The 23682-nt window shown below is 42.3% G+C and overlaps 1 protein-coding gene across 5 annotated transcripts in view; it reads left to right on the forward strand.

The window, feature by feature from the left end:
* The window catches only part of IPO8 (importin 8), a 38041-nt gene extending 26202 nt beyond the window's left edge, over nt 1–11839 (forward strand). For all 5 annotated transcript variants that reach the window (XM_081926840.1, XM_081926841.1, XM_081926842.1 and 2 more), the window contains exons 22-25: nt 2792–2997; nt 3431–3649; nt 4652–4768; nt 6415–11839. In XM_081926840.1, the coding sequence (XP_081782966.1) occupies nt 2792–2997; nt 3431–3649; nt 4652–4768; nt 6415–6509 (637 nt within the window). In that variant the 3' untranslated portion in view covers nt 6510–11839. The remainder of the gene's footprint in view (nt 1–2791; nt 2998–3430; nt 3650–4651; nt 4769–6414) is intronic.
* Nucleotides 11840–23682: the final 11843 nt, after the last annotated feature.

The following is a 23682-nucleotide window of genomic DNA, read 5'->3' on the forward strand; positions in this document are numbered from 1 at the left end:
GCAAAGAATTACAGTGTCTCATAAATGCAGTTTTAACATGACATTTACTGCTCTAGTGAGTGCGTTGTAAAAGGGCTTTATTACATTCTGTGGTTAGGGGAGCTATCCAGCTTTCAAAGGTGCATCAGCGGCAGAATGTAACTCTTTAGTATATATTTTAAAATAAAAAGGTTTTTTGTCCTGTTGTGCCAATTAAAAAACAGAAGACTCTTCATTCAGTTTTTTGCTTCTAAGACTTTTCCCCTTAGGCGATGGTTACATCATGACCAATTTATCTAAGGCTAAGGGGCAAGAGTGGACAACTTATTTGGCACTAAGGGCCTAGTTTTTGCCATCATATTCTTCATCTCATTATAAAGATTAGAAACTTTTTTTAAAATTTAAAACTGAGATTTCCCGGAATTCAACAAACATCCAAGAGCAGAAGACCTTGGCTTAGCTAGCAAATGCAGACAGTGGCTAATTCTGCATTTGAACCTCTTGTACCTTCTGCATTCTATACTGCTGCCACCTTGTGTTTAAGAAGGAAGCTATGTTCCTGCACTGAATGGGGCTGGACTAGATGACCCTCGTGTTCCCTTCCAACTCCACAATTCTATGATTCTAAGAACTGTTGGTCCATCTAGCTCAGTACTGTCTACACAGACAGTCAGCATAAACATTACTGAACTAGATGGACCAAAGGTCTAAGCACCTTCCTGTGTTCCTGTTTTATTTTAAATATTATTGTTTTAGCGCTTTGGTGTTTGTCCCCTTTGGTAGACTGGGTGGGACATAAATTTAATAAATAATACAAATAACGATGATGGGGGTTTTCTAGTCCAGCCACATCTGGTGGAGGGCCACAGGTTCCCTATCCTTCCTCTATAGAAATGTCTCCTAAAGAAGGGAGACCAAAGACATGGATATTTCATGCTATGCTCATTCAAACCTTGCAAGCTTGAAGCTCTCTTGGTTCCTGTTCTGTGATCTCCCTCTCACTAAAGGCCCATTTTGAGTTACCCTCATGGTCTTGAAAATATATTTTCCCCTCCGCAGTGAATCCTCTTGTGAGTTACTTGAAGGATATTCTTAACAATTTTGTTTCTTAAAAAATATGTTGAGCCCAGTTGCAGCATTAAATTAAGGTAGAGGCACGTGCTTTGAATGCTGATAACACTTTTCAATAAAAGGAGCATCCCAAATCTTTCTCCCCCCCTTCTCCCTGCCAAATATTTCACTGTTTATTGCTCCTATTTGCAGTGGTCCGTCTGCCAATTTTCATTCCGTACCAGAGTGCTCTTCAGCCCAATTGAGATTAATTTTTCTGTCAGATTTATAGTTGGTCCCACGTCATTATAATTCTCCAGAGGGCAGGGCATCTGCTTCATTAGTAACCGCATGTGTTTGTTTAGCAGCGGACTCTTTGCAAATTATTATTCTTGGGCGGGGGGAACTTTGGATAATAACTGGCTACGTCGTTTTACAGGGATGTAACAGCACTTCTGTGCCCAGGAAAGACTCTAAAATCTGTGCCACGTTTTTTCATTCCGTTTTGTGTGTGTACAGCCTTTTCAGTTCTTTTCAAATCGTATTATTTTGTATTATTTCAAACCATAAATGGGCTCTTTTGTTAGTGTCAGGAGCCACATGATAGGACCACCTTGGACACCTTTGGATGCAAGGTGGAGTATGTACTTAGTAAAATAATTTAGCCTGTTTAAATGGTGATCAGGGTCGGCCCACCCATAAGGCAAGGTGAGGCAACCGCCTCAGGTGGAAGGATCCGCAGGGGCAGCAGATCCAGCCTCCAAGGAATGCTTCACCCTGCTGCTGCTGCCCTACCCCAGGGGCAGCAACAGCTGTGTTGAGATCCTTGGAGATGGGAACTGCTGTCTCCTCAGCATCCCTACTCCAGTGCCAGCTCTACAGCAGCTTCTTGGTGAATATAAGGCACTGCTGGTCTCCTCCCACCCTTGTTCCCATTGTAGAACTTCATTCAACCCGTCTTCCCTGGAGGGGGATAGCATTTTGTGGTTTGCCTCAAGTGTCAAAATGTCAATAAGGAATTTCCCACACAGTCAAAAGAACAAACAACTCTTCTTTTTCCTCAAACCCTGCTCCACCCTCCTACTCCAAACAGGTGACTGCACATTGTCACCTTCCTCTGACTGTTTGCTTGTTTCTATGTGGAGACCAATACGTAGACCCCCTGTCATGCCGTTCTGCAGCACGAAAATTTAAATGCATGATGTAAATGAGAAACTTAATTGGAGTTCTACTATGGCTGCCACTTCAAATCTTTTGGCTCATGTTTGGGTTTTTCTTCTTCTAGCTCCCGTCTGAATTTTGCTGCAGGAATTCTTGCATCTGGTGAATTTTTAAATACATAATTTAAAGTTATGTTCATTCCCGTTAAACAGTGTCTATAAAAAAAAGAAAGGAAAAGCAGTATTGGGCCTATGTAAGGGAAGCATCCTCCTATGGGTTGTCCTCACCCAAGACAGGGAGGCCTCTTTCAGAGAGCCTATTTGGTTGTTATCCTGCCACCTCTGAGAATGAGTGGGAACCAGAGCAGAGCCTCCCAGGCTGCTCTGAAAGTAATCCTCAGCCTTTGACAGCTGAGATGTGTTTTTATACACATCTCTGTTTTCTGATTTAAACTGTATTGGTTTCTTGTTTAATTTCTTTAAATCGTGCGACTATAAATTGTTGTAACGTGGTCTGAGATCTCATCGTGAAGGAGGTTTAAATAAACCTGTAATAAATAAAAATGGGAGATTCTCACTCATTTGTGTGTACGTGTGTTTAGCCTCCATGATAGGAAGATGTGCATCATAGGGCTGAGCATTTTGATGGGGCTGCCCAACCGACCTCCCGCAGTAGATGCCGTGGCTGCTCAGATTGTTCCGTCGATCCTCCTTCTGTTTCTGGGACTGAAACAACTGTGTGCCACCAGGCAGCATACGGAACATGAAGAACATGCTAAATCTGAAAAGAATGATGCAGAAGATAATGGTAAAATAATTAATATACATGTGTGCATTTCAGTGGAAATGGATTTGGAGAGGGCAAGGGAGAGATGGTTGCTATAGCAATACTGTTTCATCAGCTTTCATTTTTCTATTTGTTACTTGCAAAAATACCTGTCATAATGTCTTTCAGCTTACTTGAGAGGGAGGGACTGCCTATTTCAAAAAAATCAGAAGTACTTTACATTCCCATATTGTGTTGCAGAATAACCCTCTCTGAGAATTGGGCCACCTCCTAGATGGTCAGCAGTTTAATGTTTGCCTGAGTGTAGTGCTTTCCTTATTCTACATAGGTGAATTGCAATCGCTCATTTATGGGACAGCACTGGGGCCAGTTGTTCAGGAAATTTAGAATATCCCCCCCAAAAAAGTGTCCCATTAAATCCTGAATATTAAAAATATTAAAAACTTTTTAACAGAAGAGATTCCAAGTGATGAAGAGGCGGCCAATGAAGTCAGCCAGGAGATGCAGGAAAACCATACAGGTGGTGGCGGTGATGCAGGAGATGAAGATGAAGATGATGACGATGACTGGGATGATGATGCACTGGAAGAAACTGCTTTAGAAGGTTTCAGCACCCCTATCGACCTGGATGATGGTGTGGATGAATACCAGTTCTTTACACAGGCACTACTAGGTACACACATCTGAAACCTAGAGCAATAGCAACAAAATCCACAAATGTCTTCTGTCTTCTCCAAGGCTACAAAGTCTTTGTCAGATTCATTGTTATCTTTGGAGCACAACATTCAGTCAGCTTATTGGCCTACTTTCTGTCCAAAACATACACTCTGTATCCTACAAGGATTCTGTGAAACTCTAGTTGAACAGAAGATAGAGGAACCCTGCTAAGCTGGAAAACTCTTTGTTTTCTTCTTGCATTTCAGAAAGAGAATCACAATCTCAAGCTGTTTTTCTGGGAAGGGTTAGCATAGCCTAACCCTGATTTTATTAGCATAGCCTAACTCGTAACATTCTCCCATCAACAGAAGGATCATAGTCAAGTGGTAAAAAAACATGTTTTTATGCCAAATGTCCCAGATTCAGATGTATACAAGTATATTTTATTCAGGCAGATTGTAATGTTGGCTTTGGCAGTCAGAACTCTGGTTCAAATCCTCTTTGGCCATGACATTCAGATGTTGGCTTTAGGCAACTCTCTCTCAGCCTAACTTACCTCCCTGGATTACAGTGGTACCTTGTTTCTCAAATGGCTTATTTGTCGAACAAATTGGCTCCCGGATGCCACAAACCCAGAAGTAAGTGTTCTGGTTTGCAAATGTTTTTTTGGAAGCTGAACGTCTGACGCGGCTTCCGCTTGAATGCAGGAAGCTCTGGACAGCCACTGCCAGTCAGCATAGATAATACTGAGCTAGATGAACCAATGGCTTAACTTAATATAAGGCAGCTACTTGTCTTCCTAGTTTGTCATCAAAGATAAGTTGCCAAGTATGTCAGTACAGTCTTTGCTCACTGGAACAGGTATTTCAGCTCAATATACTGAAGCCAAAGGTAGAAGATTTCTATTTGTGAAAAGGATTGTTTTAATGATAATGGGGGAAGGTTGTGGTGGGTTGTGTACCTGCCTTTTCTTTCTGAAACTTTCTTAATAGAAAGACCATTATTTCTGTGTTGATAGCGATACAGAGCCGAGATGCAGCCTGGTACCACTTGCTGACAGCACCACTCAGCAATGATCAGAAGACTCAACTGCAGGGCATCTGTGCGTTAGCTGAACACCGGAGGAGTTCAGCAGGTGAGTCTGTTTATTTACTCTGTTGCAAGGATGTCTGTAGAAGCATGAATTGTACACTGCACAAATAAGAATTTTAATATTTGCAACCATGTCAAGTAATTCAAGCTTCCTCAAGTTTAAAACAAAACAAAAACAAGTCTTAATGTTTGTATTATTCTGATTGCACAAAGAGAGAAGCACATTCAATAGATTTCCTTTGCTTTTGCCCATTGTAAGCAGCCTTTGTGCACTGGATACTCTTTGGAGGAGGGGAGGTATCTTCAGTTCACAAGGGCTTCTATGCTTTTAAGAGGAACAGATACGTCTTCAGATCTAAAGAGAGAATTCTCACTGGTCTTTATCTTCCCTGTAGAGAAGACGAAGATAGAGAAGTGCCAGGGAACATTTGGTGAGAGAGAAATAGGAGGCAATAAATATGTAACAGACACCGCAGACAGCAGCAGTATGTATAGGATGGAGAAGCACAACTCAGAGGAAACTGCAAGCATAGCTCTTCTTCTGCCCTCCCAACCTTCTCTGTTTCAGTAAGAAAGGACAAAGAAGCTTGGGTGAGGGAAGTAGAAATGGAGGTATGCAGCGAGTTTTAAAAGTCCACTGAAATTAAATTACAAAAAAGCATTTGTTGCTTTCTATATATTGTCCCAGCTCCTGCCCACTTAGCAGTTCGAAAGCATGTCAAAGTGCAAGTAGATAAATAGGTACCGCTCCAGCGGGAAGGTAAACGGTGTTTCCGTGCGCTGTTCTGGTTTGCCAGAAGCAGCTTAGTTATGCTGGCCATGTGACCCGGAAGCTGTCTGCGGACAAACGTTGGCTCCCTTGGCCTATAGAGCGAGATGAGCACCGCAACCCCAGCGTCGTCCACGACTGGACCTAACGGTCACGGGTCCCTTTACCTTTATATATTGCCACTATCAATAAGCTATCAACATAGTTATTGGAACCATAGCTCAGTGACACAGCACATGCTTCAAATTTAGGCTCCCTGTTTTGTCCCTGGCATCTCCAGTTCAAAGGATTAGATTGGTAAGTAATGATAAGAACCTCTGCTTGCCACTCTAGAGAGCTGCTAGACAAATTAGATGGCACAGGGCTAGAAGGACCAATGTCCTGACTCAGCATGAAGTAGCTTTCTGTGTTCCTTTGTTAGGCCTTGTTAGAGGTCCACTTTACATGGTTAACAATTGTCACTTGGTATGTAGGACCAGTGATCTCTACAGAGAATTAGTTGCACACAAATTGAGTTTAGAGACTCCCTAAACAGTCTCTGCATTACCCATCGTTATTAGAACAAGAAGCTTAACCAAATGAATTATACAGGAATAGAGTATTTCTACTTGTATGATACACCTATATATTACCTACTTGTCCGTACAAGCAAACGGTGGAAATTGCAGAGTGGGTGTTTTTCTATTGGGCTCAGTAGTTTTCCCTTTCCACTACAGAATATTACCCATCTCCAGTAGTGGAGAGACAATATAGAGGTATACAAATCTGCAAGATTATTTTGTTCCCCCCGCGTTGGTGGTACTTCAAAAATTTCAATCTTTTAAGAAAATAAATGCATGCATTTTGAAGGAGGTTCATTAGTGCTTTAAAAAAAACATACTTTCTATCTGTCTCTTACACTTATTTCTTTTTAATTCTAGAATCAAAGAGGATAGAGCAGCAAACGGGCTTCACATTTGATAACAAAGGACTGGTCTCTTCATTTAACTTTGGCAATCCTCCAGGGAGCAACTGAAGGAGGAAAAGACGAAAGCTTAAGGGACTCTGCAGAATATTTCATTATTGCATTTTATTAAAACAGCAACACACATTTGTGAGTTGTGAGCAGACAAGGGAAGGTAATGGAGTGCTCTGGAAGATGATTTCCCTTTGGGAAAGGCAGTGGTCAACCCTCTTTCCTCTCATTAGGACACTCTTTCTAACCAGCTACTGTAATGTATAAATTCTTGTGGTATTTTTCTAAGTTGTTGGACTGAAGAACGTCTCTGTTCCTGCTCTTCCCAATGAAATGGGGAAGCAGCTGTATGGAATTGGATTGAGTTGCACTTCTCAGGTCTTTGCCATGTGAAATTGAAGGGGTCCTATGGATAACAGTGCCTTCTGTTGTATATGGATTGCCTGAACAAATAATTTTGGAGTGCATAGTGCATTTTTAAATTTTATTTTAAGGAAGGACATTTAATAGGCACACTTCAAATCTTGCTTTCCTCTAGTGAAATCATGGCTGTATTTTGTCAGTCACAAACTTCACACCGTTGGCTACGCAGACCTTTCAGCTTTCCTGAGTTCATCTGTATGTGTCCAGGGTAATAATTTCTCTTGGAGTTATCAAGAATAACCTTTATGTTCACAGCTGTTACCAGAAAGCAGACCTTCCCATGGAAAATATTTCTTTAGATTTCTACTTGGGGTTCGTTCATGCAGTGGTTTTCAAACTATCTGCCTTGAAGGAATTCTTTCTGTGTTGCCCTGTCTACCAAGGAACCCATTTTGCATTGCAGTAGGTCTTGGAACATAGCCCTTCTGACTTTTTGAGCCTGCAACCTGACATGTTGGGTCTCACTGTTCTCTCTTTCAGGGAAGCTGGTTTGTCAGGCTCAATCTTACTATGAGCCCAAGGTGTCTCCAGAACAGTTTGAAAGCTATTGCTTTTAATGGAGGCATTGTAATTATTTGTGGGGGGGACAGTTTGTAGATGTAGAAATGATGTGCCTGGCCTGGCATATTCAGATCTAGAACTATCCCATTGCTCTTGTGGATTTATTGATGTATTGGTAATCAAACAGTGGCCTTTGCAAGCAGTGCTTCTTTATATTGTCATCTGTCTTTGACAAGAATGAGGTTTTCCAGCCATGCCTGTGCTGAAAACCTACGCTTTAAATAATTGTTTTTATTGGCTCCATCACTCAGGTTGTAGCCAACAACTGAGTGATCACAAAAATAAATAAATCTTAGGTTTAAAAGGCCAGCCTCCCATAACATCAGAAATGAATTGGAACTAGGCATTGGTGAGCAGAACATGAGAAAAATGGTTAGGTAGACAGGAGTGGCACAGAACAATGAGTCTATGTTCATATAGCTTACCTTGCATAAAGGGAAGAAGTGTCTAAGAAACCAGGCATCTGATGGAGACTGGATTGAGTCTCTGGACTACCACTTTGCTATCCCTGGTACTCATTCTCCTTCATCTCCCACTGCCCATTGTTGTAGCATATGTTTCCCATGCCATAATACTGGGTGTTCGTGTCTTTCTCCAGATGTTTGTTACTGAGGGAACTTGGTGTTTGAGCCTTACCAGTTCTCCAGCCACACTTGATGGCTGTATCTAGTGAGAAATTTTCTGTTTGCGTTTTACCAATTAATACAAAATACATGTATGCCAAGTTAATTGTGAAAGACATGTGCAGTGCATATTTCAAGTACAGCTTTCCCTTTTTAAAATACACAGAAGTGACAAGTGGGCAAGAATCAAACCACCTTGCTGGTTTGTTTACAAGGGGGAATCTACATTTGAAGCATGCACGCAACCTTCATAACTGATGCATTGGTACCCAGGCACAAAATATATTGTGAGATGTGGTTTTCAGTGTTCAGGAAAAACGTTGATTCTCTTTCCCAGAACCGTTTCACATAGGTATACCTTGAGGAACACAGGGTTAAGCACTAAGCAAAGATAATGAGTTTTGTATCTTTAGGAAGAAGCATCAAAAATCTGGTTTGAGGGACGAACAACCTGAAGGTGAGGAAACAGCTTCCTTATGAGATAGCGATGTACTGGGCATTTTTCAAAAACAGCCCCAGCTCTTCATGCCTGTCACATTTAATCACCTAAAGCCATTCATCACTTAAGAAACTGTAAGGGAAGGTGGTTTAATTAAGGGTTTGAATTAAGACACACATTTCCTTGATTCCCTTGTTCAGTTTGTGCTTAAGCTTCCCCTCAACTCTATGTGGCTAGAAGACTAAATTTGTCTGCAAATATTGATCGTCTGATGAAAATACAAAATTTGGGATCATTGATAGGTTTGCAGTAAAGGGCTTGGCTTTTTGTGATGGACCACAAGAAGGAACTGGGGTTCTTTCTCTAATTGAAACAGTGAAGACTATTCTGCACAGAGGCAAAACAGGGTTTGCCACAAAGTGTGCACCAAACAAGGAACTACATCCAGTCGTGGCTTCCTGAACGGCTGACCAGGCCAACAGCCTCTGTCAGTATCAATCAGATTTTACATTATTAAGTGTACATTTAAAACATTTGGTGTGCCTCTAAAAATTCTAAGTTGGCCTAGGGACTCTGAGGAGCTAGAATGCAAATGTCATCTAACTTCTTAACTAATATGCTGAATGTGTGCCTCCTTTTATATTTGTTTTGATTCTTTGATAATTCTGCCCCTTTTCTCCCAAACGCATTTCCTGTAAATGCTTTAGCCCATTACAGTCAATTTCCTTTGTCTGTCCTGGAATGTGTTGTTATGCAGTTGATCAGGAGACATCTTGCCGGGCAGTATTGGTGTGAGGAGGGGGCAGAGCAAGAGAGATTGAGAGTTTGTTGCTCTTCCCCACTTTCACAACAGATCTTTGTGCAAATATGTCAGCAAAATAAGTATAATTTCACACATGCAGGAAGGGGATCCACATAGAGCTGACTTTGCTTTCTTTTGAAACATTCATTTAAATATGATTATCTTGGATAAAAGATTTGAAGTGTCTTCCAGGATTGTGAGCAGCTCACTGACGACGTGTTTCCTCCCCATATATATGTCTGTCATATTTTTGTATGTTATACAGTGTTATGACAGGCATGTCTTAAGAGAGCAGTTCCTTGATCTGAAAGCTTCATGTTGAGGGTGACCATTGGAAATTCTGAAATTTAATGATAAGTTCATATGTACCTGTTCAGTGCTGACTTCATTAACAAGTGCTGGCTTACATTCATGTATCAGAGATAAAACACCACAGATAAAAGCCTCCATATTGCCTTACATCACCCAAAACACAGTGCTGTTCTTCAGCTGAGTCAGTTCACTCTGTGAACTGCTGGTTACCAACCACAATCAAGTGTAGAAAAACCAAGTGATGTACATGTGCATGTGTGAACCAATCTTTGAGGAAATAGAAGTCCTCAAACTGACTCGACATCTGGTGCCAACTTTTACTTGACCTGACAGATCTGTGGATATTCTAGGAAATAAGGGTTTGTACTGTCTAATCTTCTGGAACTGTAAATGTTCTAGGTAAACCTGTTGTTACATTTCGACTCCCCCACCCTGAAAAGAAAATAGTTGCCAGCTACCACAACCCCCCCTTTCCCCCTTTCCACTTTTTGAAGGTCGAAACAACTAGCATGACTATCACAACCAAATTAACTCATTAAAACAATGAGGACCATTAAAACCAGGACCATTTTATGCTAAATTTTGAATCGGACTTGTTTTTTTCTTTAGTAGAGCTTTGGTTACTGATAAGGGGGCTGAAATCACCAGCAGGGGGTCTTTCATTGACATATGAGTGTGATTAGCCCCTCCCCTTGCTTTTTCTTGTGTAAAAGACCATATGTCATGTTACCTTCATGACCCTTTTCCATCTTTAAATGTTTATTTATCTTTGACTGTTGTAAAAACTTTGAAGTGTTACCCAATATTGTCTTCCCACTACCTCAGGTAACATCAGATGGAATCTGTCACATGGGAGGAGCCCACCACCAGTGTTTTCCTCTTAGAAACTGGGATTGTTCATGGCTTCTGTGTAGTCACACACATGGGTTCTTCACTGGTGCACAGCAACATAAGGGATTTTTTTTTTTGAGATCTTAAGAAAGCAGGTATGGATGTGATTCTGTTGCTCAAGGGGCAGACAAGTTCCTTCCCACCCTGATCTTTTTCAGTCACATGGCCTCAATTTTTTTGGTATTGCTTGAATACTACAAAGGAAGGAGCTATCTCAAGGGCTCCCCAGGAAACATGAGAAGGGCCTTGAGATTTGCTGCCGTATAATTTGAATTGATAAGCTTTCTTTAGACTTCTCTCACAAGGACACAGGTGGGTTATGGCAATAGTCCTTTACCTTTTTTAAACATACACACACATTGTGATTGCAAGTGACTCTGAAATTAATATTTATTCAAGACTCCTTATAGAGTTTTGGGCCCAAACTAGGGTGTTAGATCTCAGTCCTCCCAAGTCTGCTGAACACTCTAGCTACTGTGCCTAGCTGACTCTTGACTGAAGTTGGGTTGTTTCTATCCGATGCTGAGCAATGCAGAAAGCTTTGTTGCAAGACTTAATCATTCTTGTGCCATTCTGGGCAAGTTCTACATTAGATTTTGTAGCCATGAAATTGTAAGTGGTCAGTGTAACTGCTTACAATTAAAGACTGTCTTTCTGAATGGGTCATCCATATAATTCACTCCTTTTTTGCCACTGTCCAGGAGTCTTCTATAGTTAACCATCAAGCCCCAAAGGGTTCGCCCAGGTAACCTATTTATTGAGCATTGATCTTCATTTTGCTTACACAAAGGTTATATGATTTTCACTCTTTATTTAATAGTCATTCTGGTTTGTTGGTGGGGACAATCAGTTCACTTCCCTATCACTTTTCTAACTGCAGAAAGTCTTTATTTAAAAGTGGATTGGTTGCTCCAGAGCACTTTAATTGCGTAAACCTAAATTTCTAATATGTGATTGAATCCTGCCTGCAAAATAGTGGCAGTCCTAGTGGCGACCTACATAAGTTGTATACAATGACCATTTTCATTATATTCTCCCATGTATGCCATTTACAGCAATTCCTGTAAGAGTCATTCCATGGAAGCAATATTTTTCTCTTGGCAATACCACTTCATTATGAGCCTGAGGACCATCCTTTCTGTGTGTGCTTGTTTACAGGATGACATGTACTCCCAAGTTCCTCTTTGTCTGAGCGTTGCATTTCAGAGTTTGTTGGACTGTCTTGATTTTGTTCCCTTTTACCTCTGAATGCTGCTTTTAGACTCCAGCTGTACCTGTGTGGTAGTTCACTGCATCCAGAGAGCTAAATAAAATTATGGAGCTCTTCATAACGAACAAAGGTGCTGCACCTTGTTCTAGAACTGGTAGAATGTGCTACAGGCTCCCCAGTATTTGAAATCTTCCAAACCACATGTTTCAATACAGTGAGAAGTGTTTGGAGAGCCCTCGTTTTGCTTTCTGGGCTTAAGAACTGTCTCATGGGATCAGACCAAAGCCCCATCTACTCTAGTGGGTAGTCATATGCCTCTGAAGTTCATAAGCAAGGCACATATCAGTAGGTTATTTTTTAAAAAGAGATTTCTGCCCTGCTGTTCTACTGCCGATGCAATGTTCAGGGCAGCTCAAAAGCAATTTAAGATCAGAGTGTCATGAAATACAACAAAGGCAGAGACCACATAAAACAGCATATATTTACCAGCCTATGGGGACAAGCAAGCATCCTTAAATAAAGGCCTGCTTTATCACACACTCCAGATTCTGAAAATAACTACAGGCAAATGAAAATGAATGCACAGGCAGGTTTTTGATAAAAGTTAGTTTTTTTAAAAAGCAGGGTCCATTCAGCTTGGATCCATGATCACAGGAGGGAACGCTCCAGGACTTTTTGTTGACAGAACTGATACTTGCTATAACAGCCAAGGGGAGAAGGGGGTGAGGACCTGATGCTGATGTGAGGAATTATTCAAGGCATCTTTTTGATGCCAGGGATCATTCCTACAATTAAGTTTGTTACACCTAGATTTTGCTTCCCATTACAAAAAGTGCCAAAGCAATTTACAACCAAAGTAAAAATGTAATAATAAAAATCACATAAGCATTTCGAAAACTTTGTCATTAAGAGCTGTGGATGCATCCAGATTCTCTGCCATATATTTTGCAAAATTGTTTGTTAGCTCTGCATGTGAACACCTTTAAAGATATCATAACCAAATGTTGCATGATGGTTCCTGAGATCAAGGAACACATTTTCATCCATGTTTGGATACAACTAGATGCCATTTTAAATCAATATGGCAGTCTGAACCTTTGCAAGTTGCACTAAATTCAACCACCAATTTCAAAATTGCACAGATTATTTTGGTTCTTTAGCAGCCCTGCCCTTCAATATGTAAAGCAGCAATAAGAAGTGTCTTTGGGATTGTTTAGGATGCTGTCTCTTCACTGAGTAACCCACAGCAGCTGCTTTGGGAGGCATCTTGTGGCAGATGTAATGGAAGCTCTGCTTATCAGTAGGCAAGTATCACAGCTGCACTGTGCATGTAATACCATTCTGACTCTTCCCTGGTTTTGTTAAAAAAACACATATGTACTCCCCATCCTCTTGCTTCTCTAAACCCAGAGCATGCTCTGATCGAGCATTCTTCCAACCTTGGGTCCCTGGTTGATGTAAGACTACAATTCCCATCACCCCTAACTATTGACTAAACTGGCTGAGAATGATGGGAGTTGTTGTCCAACAACATCCGGGACCTAAATAAAAAGAGCACCATTATATTCAACGCAGCTGCTGCCCATGTTTCAGCTCCCTATAACATTGCATCTGGCACTGCTGTGTACAGTAAGGAGCTGGCAAGAGACTACCACATTTTATGGCTTGTCTCGTTGCTGCTGCATCAAAAAGCAACTCTATTTTTGCCCCCTCTTGCTGATTTAGAACCTGACCCATTTTGTTATTATTGCTGTTATTAAACACTTAAAAGTATCCCAGAGCTGGCCAGGATCTTGCTGCTGTGGTTACTGTACAAACATTCAAGGCTGCATTAGCTCTTTTATGTTGAGTACTAAGGCTCAGCCACACTTTCTTCCATTTTGGTTTCCTGGTCGAAAAATTACGATTCTGTGGGATATATATTTTTCCTTGAAACTTTGTGTGAATACTTATCTCTCCCCCCCCCCCCCGATTCTCCTCACTTGGAGCCGTCATTTTTCTTCCTGGATTAATTGCCTGGGTGATCCCACTCTATCGGAATATGGAGTGAATGGGATGATGTCAACGAGGCTGCATAAACAATCAGATCTGGCTATGTAATGATGTCTCTGAGGGCAAGTGAAGTCAATTAAGAATGAAAGAACATGTCATTGCAATCTAAATAAATACGCTGTTGGATTTTGCTTTAATATAAAAAAAGAATGCCAAAAAATTAACTGAGACGGGGGGGGGGGGTAAACATACTGTGAAAACATCTGAAAAACTGGGTAGTTTTTGCCTCAGTCCTGTTTAAGTACTTTTCAGAGTAGAATATAGGCTAAGTGGTTTGATTTTAGGAAGGATCATCCCTTCCTCTTGTATGAAGAGCTTTTATGCCAAGTCAGACCATTGTCTGGCTTAACAGCTCCTATGATCCTTAGCATTCCAGGCAACCAAGCTCTACAGAGAAATTTGTATTTCAGGGACACACTTAGGAAGAGGCCATAGATCAGTGGGTGAATATAGAGACTTGCATACAAAGGAACCCAGTTTCAATCCTCAGTTTGTAGAGCTGAGCAAAAACGCAAGTGCAGACCCTCCAAGTGTCCCTATTTTCCAGGGACAGTCCCAGATTTACAGAAGCCATCCCAGTTTCTGATATGATCACAGAATGTTCCGCTTTTCCTTAAGACCTCCCTATTTTCATGAGAGGGTATGGAGTTATGCAACCCCTGAGCCAAGGAGATATGTAACTATACGGCCTTTAGAATACCTCTGCAGGCATTCTGTTTTTATATATGTTGGAAGCCACCTAGAGTGGCTGGGGTATAAATAAGTTATTATTGCTGCTGTTATTATTACTATTATTACTATTGAATAAGATGTCCCTGTTTTCATTTGAGTAATGTTGGAGGGTATGCAAGTGAAACCAGAGAGCTACTGCCAGCCAGTGTAAACCATGCAGGGCTAGGCAAAGTAATGGTCTGATTTTATGAAAGGCAACTTCCTGTGTTTCATGGAAAATCTTCCTGAGAGAGATGAAATTCAAAGGCCTGTTTTTGCAGACACTCTGGATCTAACTTTGATAAGTTCACTGTCTAATTCACTGCAATAGTTAATTGTCCTTTGAGGGTTACTGAGACCTCCGATATAAAGTGGTATAAAAATTCAAAATATAATATTCTGACACCACAAAAGAAGTTAGTTTATGCCCAGCCTACAGGAGGGCTAGGGAAACTTTTCAACCTGAGGGCTCTGTTGGCTTCTGGCTATCGTCCAATGAACACATGCAATTGGTGGGTGGGGCAGAGGCAAAAGTGGGTGGAGCAATGATTGCAAGTACAGTATTTATTTTAGTACAATAGGCTAGTTTCTGCAAACACTCCCACACTTCCCTCTCTTTAATCCAGACAGGCAAGAGGCATTTTCAGAAGAATAAACCCTGAAGGAGGGTCCAAAGAAGAACCTGTTGGGAGTGTGGCTTGGCAGAAGTCCCAAGTGCCAGACAGAAAGGCTTGTGGGGCCACATTTGGCTCCAAGGCATGAGGATCCTTATCCCTGGCCTAGAGTTTGCCTGCAGCCTCCAATTTCAGAGGCAATATGTTGGGACACTGGTTCACAATTGGTTGTCCATGGAAGCCAGGGGGTCTGTGTAACCCACCTAGGGGGTCCGTGGAGCCATTCTCATAAGATAAACTACCGTACAGATATCAAAATTCCCAAAATTTCCATGGCTTGGCTTTTGAAAAATGGGGTCTCCAGTACTTAGCTAATTGGAAATTACAATATGCTAGGGGATACCAGGGGGACGCTGGTGGCATTGTGGGTTATACCACAGAGCCTAGGATTTGCCAATCAGAAGGTCGGTGGTTCGAATCCCTGCAACGGGGTGAGCTCCCGTTGCTCGGTCCCTGCTCCTGCCAACCTAGCAGTTCGAAAGCACATCAAAGTGCAAGTAGATAAATAGGTACCACTCCGGCGGGAAGGTAAATGGCGTTTCCGTGCGCTGCTCTGGTTCGCCAGAAGTGGCTTAGTCATGCTGGCCACATGACCCAGAAGCTGTACGCCAGCTCCCTCGGCCAGTAAAGCGAGATGAGCGCCGCAACCCAAGAGTCGGCCACAACTGGACCTAATGGTCAGGGGTCCCTTTACCTTAGGGGATACCAGCTGCTGTCAACAGCAGGAGAGGGCTATTGTCCTCATGTCCTGCTCCTTGTGATGGCAACAGGTAAAGTCTACAGTACTCTCTAACCAAGTTTCACTAGCTAAACACTGCACACTTTGCACACGAAAGGGTTTCAGCAGGTAATTGGACCTATCCTAATACTCCAGCATTCCACCTTGTCGCAGAGTCTCATGTGGCTTCTTATGCCCAGCCTGGGTTGATTCAATAGGTAAAGGTAAAGGTACCCCTGCCCGTACGGGCCAGTCTTGCCAGACTCTGGGGTTGTGCGCCCATCTCACTCAAGAGGCCAGGGGCCAGCGCTGTCCGAAGACACTTCCGGGTCACGTGGCCAGCGTGACATCGCTGCTCTGGCGAGCCAGAGCTGCACACGGAAACGCCGTTTACCTTCCCGCTAGAAAGCGGTCCCTATTTATCTACTTGCACCCGAGGGTGCTTTCGAACTGCTAGGTTGGCAGGCGCTGGGACCGAACAACGGGAGCGCACCCCGCCACGGGGATTCGAACCGCCGACCTTTAGATCGGCAAGCCCTAGGCGCTGAGGCTTTAACCCACAGCGCCACCCGCGTCCCTGGTTGATTCAATAGCTAGGGTCATTTTATGGATTGGGCCTGGCCTCAGTTGTCCATGCTCTGGTTACCTCCCATCTGGACTACCGTAATGTGCTGTATGAACCAGACATCATCATCATCATCATTTTTATTATTTATACCCTGCATATCTGGCTTGGTTTCCCCAGCCACTCTGGGCGGCTTACAGTATACTGTATATAAAAAATTGTAAAACATCAGACAATAACATTTTTCCTGATACAGAGCTGCCTTCTGATGTGTTCTAAAAGTCAGATACCATATTTTTCGCTCCATAAGACGCACCAGACCATAAGATACACCTAGTTTTGGGAGGAGGAAAACAAGAAAAAAAATATTCTGAATCCCAGAAGCCAGAACAGCAAGAGCTGTGCAGTGAAAGCAGCGATCCCTCTTGCTGTTCTGGCTTCTGGGATAGCTGCGCAGCCTGCATTCGCTCCATAACACACACACACATTTCCCCTTACTTTTTAGGAGGGGAAAAGTGAGTCTTATAGAGCAAAAAATACGGTAGTTGTTTGTCCTTGTAAATAGAGGGATGCCCTTTGTGAAAAAAGACACATGTGAGGCCACTGTGAGAACAAGATGTTGGAGTAGATGGACCTTTTGCCTGATCCAGCAGGACTTTTTGTATGTTCTTATTAGCTGAGCATGCATTCGCCCTCAGGCATGTCCCAGATTCCGTGTGCAATGGCTGAGAAGCGTGGATCCCTCAACAATGTGGAAATGGTTTCACAGACAGAAATGTTGAATGCTGCTGCTGTAAAAGAAAGTAATTACTATGGTCGGTTTCCATTCTGGTTACATTATTAGGAGGAGACAGCACTGACCACATTAATAGAGAACCCCACAAAATTATGATTAACATCCAGCTCATTACTGTGGGAAATAAATGCTTGCATGAATCTAGACTATGGTTACAAAATCCCTTTTCTGACCCAGAAGGCTTTTGCTGGCTTAAGGATATTCCTTTGTTTCTTAACCCTTTTCAAGCTGGATTTGGCATTAATGTATGCTTAAAAGAAAAAAAAATCAAAGAGGAAGTGCCTGATGAAATTGGAGGAAGTTTCTTTTCAGATTTGCAGCGCTGGAAGTAATTTAAAATAAGCAGCGCTATCCTTTGCACAAATGTAATCGAGATCTTTACAACGGAGGCAATCTTGAAGGGCCACCTTATTCCACATGTGCCTTTCTGCTCAGGTCAACAATGGGGGCTTTGCTCCATTTCCCCAGGCCCTTAGAGCAAGGGATGAGAAATCTTTCTTGCCTCAGGCAACCTTCTGTGGGATGTGGCGTGTGAGTGGGTCTGCAGAGGAAGAGAGTGGGCAGGTGTGAGGTCCCATGCCCCCCATCTCCCCCTTTAAATTACACGCTTCCTTCTATGGGGGTCAGGAGGGAGAACGACGTCTCTTCCTTCCCCTCCCTTTTGCCAGTGGTGGCAGCAACAGGGAGGATCTTGGGACTGGGGGTGGCTGTGAGGTGATGGGAGGGTTTGGGGGTGAACTGTGAGGGGTGGGGTTTGGCAGGTAGGCAGAAGAGGGTTGGAGGAGCTGTGGGAGGTTGATGCTGCTGCTGCTGCTGCTGCTGCTGATAATAATAATAATAATAATAATAATAATAATAATAATAATAATGATCACCATCACCCATCTAACATGGTTGCCCCAGCCACTCTCAATTATGAGACCGCAGGAAAACACAACAAACATAAAAAACTTCCCTATACAGGGAATTTAATATACAAATATATATATATAACAAGAAGCCGAAAGCACCAGCCTGAAGATGACGAGTGAGACCTCGTCGAAACGTCGCCTAGACACCCCAACTTTTACACGGGAAGACACCCGAGGACACCAAAACCTGCATATATATATATATATATATATACACACACACACACACACACACACACTGAATATGTATTTTTAGGCATATTTTCCTCACAAAATTATTGAAGCGTATTCCATCTCAAAAAGATCACACTCAAAATGCATTTTGATCCTTTCTTTCACACCCCAAAATGCAGAGAAGTGCAAAACCCAAAGGTGACTGGGAGAAGATCAGGCCAACACGTTGAAATTCAATACCGCTGAATTCCTCAAGTGTTCCTGCTTCACGGTGGTGTAGGCAACGCCTGCAAGGCAGGGTCTTATCTGCCCCGGCGCCAAAACTCTGGAAAAGGCAGGGAAAGATTGATGCAGGTGCCGCTGCCCTTTCAGTCAGTCCCTTTTGGTTGTTTTTTGAGGCTGTTAGGGAAAGCATAAATCGATACTATGGCACTGCTAGACATTTTCAAAGTGTTATTCCCCTTTTCCCTTCGGTTGTTTTATTTTTTGAAGCAGCTGCTGTGTGTGTGAATTAGTTCCCTCAGAACAGTTTCCCTCAGCAACAGTTCACTGGGAACAATGGCCGTTTGCCTCCTGCCTTCTCTTCTCCTGGAACTGCCTCCTCAGTGGCCATTTCAAATGGTCATTCGAAGGCCAAATGTGTGCATCTTTTGTGATTTTAATAATTGGCACTTGAATTTGCTTCCTTATGCTTTAATATGCTTATTATCCAAGGCCTATTGTCAGGCCGGAAGGCGACATATAAATATTTTATGTAAGTACCTGACAGTTCCAGTTTTTCTCAGCTTTTTGTTTTTGTTTTATATAATATTCATTAAGAGTTTTTCAATACATTATAAAAAACAAACAAAGTAACATTACTTTTACAAATACCATATTTTCTTCACTTCTTTGGACTTCCTCACATCTCTCGTTCCTGCATTCCAAGTTTTTTGAGCTTTACCCAGCAATTTATTACCTTGTATCAATTCTTAAATTAAAATTTCCCAATATTATATCCCTAATTTCAGATAATTTTACCCAGACCTTAAAAACTTAAACTTTGACTTCATGTTTATCCAGTTTTTCTCAGCTTTTTGTTTCAGTTTGCTTATGTTTCTTTCAGGAGTTTTCATGAAATTAAAATCCTCACAAAAATTATCCAGTGTTTTAATATACTGTATATACATTTTGCCTAATATGCGAAGTAATGATCACTAAGTAATGCATTTCTGTATGTTATTTTCACGAATCTATTTTTATACGTACCTTCTACCAACATACACATTTTTGTAGACTTTTTCTTTGTCATTGCAAAATTTAGTGGCATGCACATCTCCAAAGATAGTTGTATTTCAGTTTTGGGGTAGGTTTTGTAGCCTTATGAGGCTTTGCCCTCGGGTGGGAAAAATATTGCGCCCGGGAAAGGGAAGTGGGAGTCAACAGACACTCAAGGAATAGTTTCAGAGAAAAAGCTTTATTTCTACCATCCATGAACTGGTAGAAGGAGCAAGTGTGATAACTCACAAAAAGCATGCACGAGTTCACAGTCATTTGCACAGAGTATATATTCCCCTTCTAGTTCCCTCCCCTTTCTCCTCCCTCAGGAGTCCTGCCCCATGAGTTCCTCTGAGCATGAACAAAAAGCTGTCTTGGGACTATTGGACTCTTGGCACCCTTCCCAGGAAAGGGGAGTGAGAGCCAAGGGGTCGAGGAGCCCTGGTGGTTCAGCATGTCCAAGATATTGCAACCGAATGAGATAAGATTCAGTTCTCAGGCCTGCTCTGACAGAGTCTATTCATTAGCTTTTTGAAGCCTTCTTGTACTGAGAAAAAGTAACGGTTTCCCCTTGCCACAGCATCTTGTGAGAATCCACAGAAAAGCTGTAGCTGTGGATTTTTAGAAGACAAAAGGAATTTTGGACAGTTTTGAGGCCTGGTGTGATTATTGAGTGGGGGGGGGGTGACTTCGGGCCTAGGTGGGGTCACCTGTCCTCACCTTCCTTCAGTTTGCATTAAAGCATGAAGTGAACTGAATTTCTCCCCCATCCCTAGGTGCAACGATGTCAGGACATTTATTGGGTTCCACAAGGAGAAGAGCAAAAAGAGCGCACCAGTCTCTCTGTCTCTCTTAATGGCTAATTTGGCCCTTGGCGTACAGAGGAATAAGCATCATCCAAAGGACTGGGATATCTTTACATTTACAAGGGTATGTAAATATCTTTACATTTCCAAGACTAAATTGAAAGGGACAGGAGCTGGCCTGCTGCAATCAGCGTGCGCCAGTGCAAGTTAAGCTATGAACCACCCAGCTCGAAATGCTGCCAGCCTCGCTACAGATGTCCTCAGTTCCACTTGGAATGCCTTGGCCTCAAATCGCACGTGCGCTTGCTGAGTGTGCGCACAAACACACACACACACACACACACACACTCAAAAAATAACCTTGTGGGTGGCATAACTGCCATCTTTTTCTTTTCGTTTACTCCCCTCCCCAGCCGAGCATGCTGCTTTTAAGCAATCAGTCCCTTGTAAATTCTGGCTGGATGCTTCCCAGATTAGCTTTGGTTTGCTCACAGAGGATTTTGAAGCAGGCTGGCTGTGCTCCAGGGCTATCATCTTGCCTTTGTTGCTGTCCGTGGGTCTTAGTGGCACATAAAATATGGCTGTGTACACACAGCTGCTGGGAGGAAAACGCAGGGCTTCACATGCAGAAATCATTAAGTGCACTTACTTAGACCTGGTTCTTACAGAACTGTCGCCACATGGAAGGCATTGGAAATGCTCCTTCTTTGGCAGCAGCTCTTTGCAGAAGTCACCATGATGTGAGGGCCAGTTGCAGCGTGTATTGTCACCATCGCATGGAACTTTTATGTACCAGAGCTGCAAATATTCTTGTAGCACCTGACACACCTTGGTGCTACTGGGAATGTAATGGATTGGGGATGCAGGCGGGTGCATCTCTGGGACTTTTTAAAGGGGGGAAACAATTATGTGATTTGCCAGAGTGCTGCTGCAATTGTCACTTGAATGAAGTGGTAAGAAGTCTTTCAAGTTTGTGGCAGATTAACATAGATGAATCCAGAAAATGTTTTGTTTTGTTTTTTGATGGAGGAATCCTACTTCATGCAGTCAGTTTAAATGATAGCACTTCTTTGCAAAATTGTTTGTGTTTCTGATGAGAAGCAGAAGGTTGCTTTTCAGTTTACATAAGGCCTTTTAATTATTTACTTAATATCTATCTATCTATCTCACACACTATAAAATCACAAGGCTAGAATACAAACGAAACAGAAGTTTATGCAGTCAATAAAAATCCAGAACCAAAATACTAAGGCAAAATATCAAGTGGCACAATCTAAAAGTCAACAGGCAGGAAATAAATGCCCGAACAAATAAAGATGTGTTAAATCATTGTCTTTTGTTAAAGCTTAGTGGGTTTTTACAAGCTAAAATTATGCAATCAAAAGCGAACACCCCTTAGTTCAATGGAGCTTGCTGTCAGGAAATTATGTATTTGGTTACAGTCATATGTGCCTAACAAATTGGTTATTATGCCGTGTACACTAACCCTTGATTTCCTGACCAGTAACACCTGAGGCAGCTCTGGGAGGGCTCCTGCTTGCATTTGAGTAAGAGATAAAATGAATGCTTTCCTAGCTTCAGGAGCAGCAACTCTGACAATCACTAGCAGAAGCTGTAACACCTGAGCCAGGCTGGCAGACTGTTTTATTGTTGCTTCCTGTCTGCACCTGGAACATCCAACCGCTGAGGACTTAGTGGCACTTCAAGTCCACTGGGAACTTTTCTGGCAACTCAAGAAAAGTGTGGATGAAGGAAGGTGGCACTAGCACTTGATTTCCTGACCAGCAACACCTGAGCCATCTTTAGGTACCTCCCTGGAAAGGTTGGTGCCTTCCTCAACAGATAAAAGGCTGCAGGGTGCCCCCTAATCGGGGGCCATTTCCTTGAGTCATTGACTGGTGGAAAGGGTGTTGTAGTGTAGAGCTTCTTCTGGGTGAGAGCCAGGGATGGGTGTTGGGTGGGCTCTCCCCATGTGAGTGGAAGGTTGGTTTTATATATATGTCCAAAGGTTTTACAGTTATTTGGTGGGAATCTGGGATGAGGGGTTGGAGTGAAGGAAATGATTGACGTCATCTGTTGTCAACAGAGGAGCAGCTTCCCGCAAAGATTAATGAGATGCTTTTTCTTGAGAACTTTGTAGTATATGATCAAGCTACTAGGAACTGTGTGCGCTTTTGTTTCTAGCCTTCAAGAAGAAATTTCATACACTTTCTTAGCTTTTTATCCCATTTGACATAGTAAAACTAGGCAGTTTTTGTTGGGTTTTTTATGCATTGCTAGCATGTGATTGTACTTGAAATGCTTCTGATATTTAATATTACTTGATATGTTTCAGAGATTGCTAATTTATATTATAATGATTTAAAATGTTACTCTGCAAGTAAACTGGTCCCAAACCATTAAGGGCTTTGTAGAGTAATAGTGACACTTTGAACTTTGCCCAGTAGCAAATGCGCAATCAGTGCAGGACTCTGAGCAGACAATGAGGCATTGATTTGCATTTTTGCTGTGTTTTGAGCTACCTTAGGCATATTTATATGGGAAAGCAGCATACCAGGTAAAATAATGCATAATAATAATACTCTTTGGTGTGTATGTATAATAGGTAAGTGCAGCTGTCTATATTTTTGGACTCTCTTTGAGGGTGTGATACCGTAATGAGCTCTTGCACTCCAGATTTTAGGGTGAAGGGTGGGTAATGTAATAATAATACACTACTGGAAGCCACTCCCAGACAGAAGCTCCTCAGATGTGGAATAATTCCTATCTGCTTCCCCATGGTGACCTCCTGCCCGAAGAATTGGCCCTGAAAGTTGACAACAGAGTCATCTTTCTCTTCATACATTGTCACATGCAACCCGTAAATGTTACTTCTATGGATAGCATTGAGCGATACCCTTAATAATCAAAGGAAATGTTGGAGACTGCTCCTTCAGGAGCTCTGGCTTGGGGCTGGGCAGAAACATCTGCAAATTGGGAGTGTATGAAGATTTTTCACCGTAGGCAGGTATGCTGTCATCAATTAGCTCTGTTCAAGAATCTGCATCTGCCAAGATCTAATCACTTGATTAATTGCATGCTTCTTTTGTTTTTACTTTGATATTGCTTTAGCATGACTATTATTTTACACCCACTCCCTCTGTGGCACACTGTGTACACACGCAGAGGAAGCCAGGCATAGCTAAGAGGGAAGGTGAGGAGAGCCAGTGAAGCGTGATACCAAAAAGATGAGTAGTGGCTGCTGAAGGACACCCCTGTTTCCCTCAAACTTTTAAGGCACCAAGCCACTATGGGAACAAGGTGTGCTG

The sequence above is a fragment of the Podarcis melisellensis genome, assembly GCF_964234715.1.
Source record: "Podarcis melisellensis genome assembly, chromosome: 10".
NCBI lineage: Eukaryota > Metazoa > Chordata > Lepidosauria > Squamata > Lacertidae > Podarcis > Podarcis melisellensis.